The sequence below is a fragment of the Micropterus dolomieu genome, linkage group LG10, assembly GCF_021292245.1.
Source record: "Micropterus dolomieu isolate WLL.071019.BEF.003 ecotype Adirondacks linkage group LG10, ASM2129224v1, whole genome shotgun sequence".
Taxonomy (NCBI): Eukaryota; Metazoa; Chordata; class Actinopteri; order Centrarchiformes; family Centrarchidae; genus Micropterus; species Micropterus dolomieu.
In genome coordinates, this window is record NC_060159.1 from 12,327,847 (window position 1) to 12,333,846 (window position 6,000).

The window sequence follows — 6,000 nt, forward strand, 5'->3', positions numbered from 1 at the left end:
CAGGGATATAAGCATTGGCTTAATAAGGAACAAGACACTGCAGTACAGAAATGCCAAATATATATATCCGTTTAAGGCTATTTAGAATGTCCCCATTTCATAGTTTGTCCATCACAGAACAATGTCAAGTGACATGTACCGTTCAGCACATTTCCTGGTCACTATTACTTAAAAAAAATAAAAAATTTAAAAGAAGTTGTTAAACTTTTTGGAAAATATGCTTGTTCGCTTTCTTCCAAAGAGTTTGCAAACAGTGTGTGCATTCAATATGAAGCTGGAGCCAGCAGACGGTTAGCTTAGCTTAACATAAAATCTGTAAACAGCTAGCTTCGCTTTGTCCAGAGGTACCGGCACCTCGAAAGCTCAAACACATCATGCAAAGCAGCTGCTGGCTGTAGCTTCATATTTACAATAGAAACATGAGCGTGGAATTGATCTTTTCATCCAATTCTGAGATAAAGAGTTTTTACACGATATCATCATATAGGGTGCTTATGAAAAATGCGTGCATATTGAAAAAGAAATAAGTAGTTATCAGATGTTTTTAAAGTCTCAAATTGTAATATTAATATTGGCTTCAAACATCAATCAGGCTACAATCAAAATGAAATGAGCCTTTGGTTTAAACCACCTGATGAACTAGAGGGATTGGCCTCATAGGACAATAACTACCACATAGTTTAGACAGTCTCTGAGTTTAATGTCATCTCACACTAACAGGCCTAGTGGGGTTGAAGTATGAGTACACGAAAAAAATAATGTTACAGTACAAATTCCTGCACATTTTTTTAAATTCATTTTTTTCCCCTCTCGATTTTAATCTCTCTACCTGAACTGTTTTCCATGACAATCTATGGTTGCAGATGAACTTTATTACCCAGTAGCCTAAATAAACACAAGAAGCAGAATCACAATTAAGTGTATGACAATGCATCTAAAACTAATTTAAATATTTAATTAATTCCTCTAATGTAATTTTTTTTGTAGTTATGTAGTTAAAGGCCCTGTAGTCACAGGTGTTTTCACTTCTGTCTGATTAGACAAGAAGCACAGTCTACACACAACAAATGGTATGTAGGATCTTCGTGCGTGTCCTGACAGCAATATTTCCTCATTTTAGTTCCAATTCTTTACAACCTGTATGGAGACAGTGAAATGCTCGTAACCTGACAATCATAGCCATTTTGTCTAATACGGTATGTCACATCACTGAGCATGGCTATGGTAGGTTAAATACTGCAGACTGTGGTCCAACCATTTGTCAGGATAAAATACAAAAACAAACTGGGTAAAATAGGACAGTCAATCACGTTGTTGGCAAGACTTAACCTCACGTGTCCAAATGTGTTTTCCAAGTAAACATCAGCAGAACCTGCAGCAGCCGCGGCTGCACATGCATACATAGTGGTGGTAAATAAAGATTAAAATGTGTTTTTGATTTTTATCTTTTTTTGTTTTTGGTTAGATAAAAACATTCCCATGACACAACTTCTTCCATGAAATGAACAATAAAAGGGATGGGAAAAACACATCCATACAGTGTACCCTAACTTCACCGCATTAAAAAGGAACCTAAAATGACTTAAAGGTATGGCCTAACAATATAGTCTTTGATTCAAAAATTCTTGTGCAATATCGGACAAAACCATTTATCATTTTTTCACTAACCAACACCGCTGACTGAAATAACAAAAACACCGTCATCATTTGTGCCGTCAGTATATGGTCAACATCATCCTAGATTTTTTGCCTATAATAATGGCATCGGAGGTAACAGGGCTGAGGCAGCATGCCGGCTTAACACACTAACAATGAGGCATCGATGTCATTTATTTTCTCCAACATGGGAGTTTCTTGAGAGGACATCATTCACTTTCAGGTGGTATTCTGTCCATTTGTGGGAACAGTCTTCGTGAATATCCCTGGCTTCCTTGAGGTTTCCCCAATATGGGGATCACAGACTCTGTTGCCAAGACAAGCATCACTCCTTTCCCTTCTTATGACTGACGGGATTATTCTGGACATTTTGTTTTTCTTCATCACGCATTTCATCTCCCTCACTCTATGTAGGGCTTTGGACATCATGTCCCAGCCTGGCACAGGTTCGAGATCCAGAAACCAGTTGTTCAGTTGAAACCTAGACCTGTGCCTTTGGGTCTCTGTGTGGCTCGGATGGGTTCGGTCATGCCTCTGCCCTCTGGTCCCAGGCCCATCCCCGGGCTCCAGCCCATGCTTTGCATCATGCGGCTGCCCATGTTTGTTTCAGGGATGGGAGGTGCGTTCTCCCCGACCACTCCTGAACAGAGAGGTCACAGGTTAGAAAAGAGGGAGATTTCAACAGTGTGTGTGAAAATATCTATAACATATACGAAGACACATAAGAACAACACAAGTCAAAAAAAGGTTTATCACAACAAATAACTGTTTATTTGAGAGCTTAGCATGTGGAGACGGGGGTGGTAAGTAATTTAATCACATTTAGAAATGCGGCAACAAAAAGGTGTCTAATATTGGGTTGAATGCTAAATAGCAGCAATTGTCACCTATAAAGGAGATCAGAAATGCAGCTCTTTGATCCGTAAGCTTTGAAAGCAACAAAACAATTAGCAGAGACTCAAAAAGGCTAACTGCAGGTTCATTAGTCCACCCTTATGTCCAAGCCATGTCACAAAAAGATTATATAACTTTTTTTAAATAGCAAAATTAGGTTTTTATTTCAGTAACAACTTTCCCCTGCTAGAAACGTGTTCAAGCTTCCTTTTTATCTGAGATAGACTATGGGGCTGTGTTGTACATGCATGCAGCATCATCTCTGCTAGGACAACTAGATTCTGCCCACCGCGCAGTGTTGTGCTTTAACACAAATGCCAGATCTTCCACCCATCATTGTGGTTTATACAAATCGGTGGAATGGCTTTCTCTCGCTACGGGTAGACAGCTACATTTGTGCATTTTTATCTACATCTTTGAAGTTAGGAAAAACATTTGATATTGCGCACCCTCAACATGGAACTCACTGACAAAGTATTTTCCAATTAGAGGTGCTAGTACCAGGGCTTGAGACTAACGCCGTCCCGTCGTCGAATAAAAATAAAGGAAAAAAAAAAGCGATTGTATGTGTGTTTATTTATTACTATCACTTCGCAAATGACAAACTCGCCCAACTAAGTGCTGACTACAATGGAGCGTGTCTTCTCATGCTGTTACTATAGTTAGGCTACTATGACGAGCTGGCTGCTCAACTGTTCCCGCCGTACGGGTCCATCTATCCACTCAATCACAAACAGCTTGCTGACCTCTCAATCGCACTGTGCGATGCCTATGCATTGAGCGCCACGCATCAATCCTCTCATGCAGTGAAAAATGAATGTATATTCTGATAACATCGACTAGCTGCGAAAATCATCTCCACCCAGCTGATGAGTTTAGCATTATAAACATCTAAAAACTGAAGCACAATCTGGGCAACATTTAATTGGAGTTGCTGAAGTTAACGTGTGTGGATTTATGATGAGATTTATGCCACAAGTGTTCATTTCTACCACTGATGAAGAGGAGCGCACTCATCTCATCTAGTAACCTACAGTCTCAAATGATCTGTGTCGGTCACGGTCTGAAGGGGATCCTCCTAACAGCAAGCAATACGTAATGCATAGCAGAGTAGGCTATAGGGAACTAAAAAATATTATGAATTCTAATTTAATGATGTTTCGTAACGTCTTGTAGTATTAAGATTTTTTTTCTAGAAATGTTAAAGAACACAGATGTGTGGGACAGATTCTGAATGTTGCAAAAAACAGGAGCTATTAAAGTCCATGAGTTTCAAACTGAATTAAAATTAATAATTTTAAATTAATTTTTTTATTAATTAATTTTTTTAATTAAAAATAATTAATTAATAATTTTAATTCAGCGAGGACCAACAGATTAGTTTTCAGTTTTGTTTTTAACGCCATTTCTTTGAATGGAGCAAAATAAATATTATTATTTTATTAACATTTATTATTTCACTAACAACTAAAAATGAAAATCACAAAGTAAGGAAACAACATTTTAATTTTGGGACACTTTACATCAACTTTGGGACGGCTCAAATTGTTTTTCGGGATGGTTCCAAAACGAAGGTGAAAAAAGTTACGTCTGGAGCCCTGGCTGGTACCTGGTTGCAGATGTATAGGTATCTTGGAAGATGTTTAAATGTATTGTTAAATGTGTGTAAATGTAACTTTTAAATGCTGTTTCGCTGCCTTTCTTGGACAGCTCAACTTTGAAAAAGAGCTTATATCTTAACAGGCTTTCTCCTGGATAAAAAATAAACTAAACTAAATATGAATATCTTGAGCAGTGTTTGTAATTTACCTATTTCAAATATAATATCCCTGTTTTACCCATTTGTGATTCCGTCTACTGTCTGGTACTGCCTCCATGTAAACCTGTAAAACTTGTTGCACTGAAGGCTCTCCTCCAGTGACATCATCACTCCATTAAAATTGTTAAGCTACATCTAAGTAATGTAATCATGTAATCGACTTAGCCACATTTCCAGTCGTGCAGCACAACCCACGTCTGCCTCAAAACAGACACTGGTCATTTTGTCCCCGGCCTTCCTGGAAGTGCATGGTCCAGTCACAGAGAGCGACCTATTACTCCTTTTAATCCCGTCTTTATTTGTCTGCGGCACAGGGCAAAGCCGCACGCTCATTTACACATGTTTGTCCCAGGTGGGTTTTGAGCCAAACTGTCAGGATGTGAACTTGGCAGCCCCTCTCCGCGCCGCCCTGCTGTGAGGTCGGCACCTGCTGTTCTTGAGCACAGGAACAGGTATCAAATGTGCCTGACATTTGCTACGCATCGTCGATTGTGTCACTTTGGACAATAAAAATTCAGAAATCTATAATACATAAAATTTCCATGTGACTGCGACCCGAGTGCTGCTGAGAGTTTAAATTTTTTGCTTGCCCACTCTCCGCTCTGTCTCACTTTCGAACAAGAAGGTGCACCCACAACACACAACAAACTGCATCATGTAATGTCCTTAGCTGGTAATCCGCTGTGCATATAATTCTGGCATCAAGGTGTAAATTATGATCAAAAATAAGATATTGCTTCAGACTGAACATATTATAATGGGGGTTTGACTTTATAGCATTAGGATTTGACTACCCCCCCACTTCCTCTTCCTAAAGAATCAGCTGGCCCAGAGGTAAAACAAGTGCTTTGGAGGGGAGGGAGGGGGGCTAAGAGCTAATCCAGTATTTCGGCTCTGACAGCAATGCCAAGCCAGGTGACTCTTGTCCAACAAAGCTTAGGAAAAAGGGGGTTAAGAGCTAAAGCACAGTTTGATAATGAGAGAGGAAGAGAAAGGGGTGATATAAAGGACGAGGAACTTCAATTAATTCCTTTAAAATATGTAGTGAAACTCTCACTTTTCATCCCAGTCCCTTGCGTTTACATCCGTTTGTGTGCCAGACAGAAGGCAACAAGAAAAGCTGGCTGGTGAGCATACTGAGCTCAACCCAAGAGGGGGGAGGGAAAACAAGCGAGAAAGTGAGAGCCAAATATACAATAAAAAAGGGGGCAGTTGGTAAAACCTGCCAGATGGTGTGTGAGGCGTAGCTAGGTGGGCATCCAATACCTGAGGGGGCGGTGGAACCGAGGGGGGCTGCTTTTCGCCTCCGCTTGACATCCCCTGTACATAGAGAGCCGAGGTGCCCGCTGGTCTGTCTGCAAAACCAGCCAAGCAAGACAAAATATGAGCATATTAGTTTTATCTCAAATAAAGCCACAGAAATTAATCTTATTCATTTGAAAAACACCATTCAACATTGTGAAACCAATGCAGCAGAAACAAAAACAGGTACTAAAGGAAATTAATGAGTTCTGGTCATAAATCACTGGTGTTTAAACTGTTGTTCTCACCTGCTGGCTGTTTTTACTGAACAGCTTCTCCGATGCCCTCTGTCTGACCGTGGGTCCCAATGCAACTGAAGTGGGCAGTGA

General features: G+C 39.9%; 1 protein-coding gene across 1 annotated transcript in view; it reads right to left on the reverse strand.

The window, feature by feature from the left end:
• Positions 1-679: 679 nt before the first annotated feature.
• gpatch2 (G patch domain containing 2) overlaps positions 680-6,000 on the reverse strand; it is a 12,855-nt gene continuing 7,534 nt past the window's right edge. Inside the window, exon 10 of the mRNA XM_046060414.1 lies at positions 680-2,296. Within this exon, the coding sequence (XP_045916370.1) occupies positions 2,127-2,296 (170 nt within the window). The 3' untranslated portion in view covers positions 680-2,126. The remainder of the gene's footprint in view (positions 2,297-6,000) is intronic.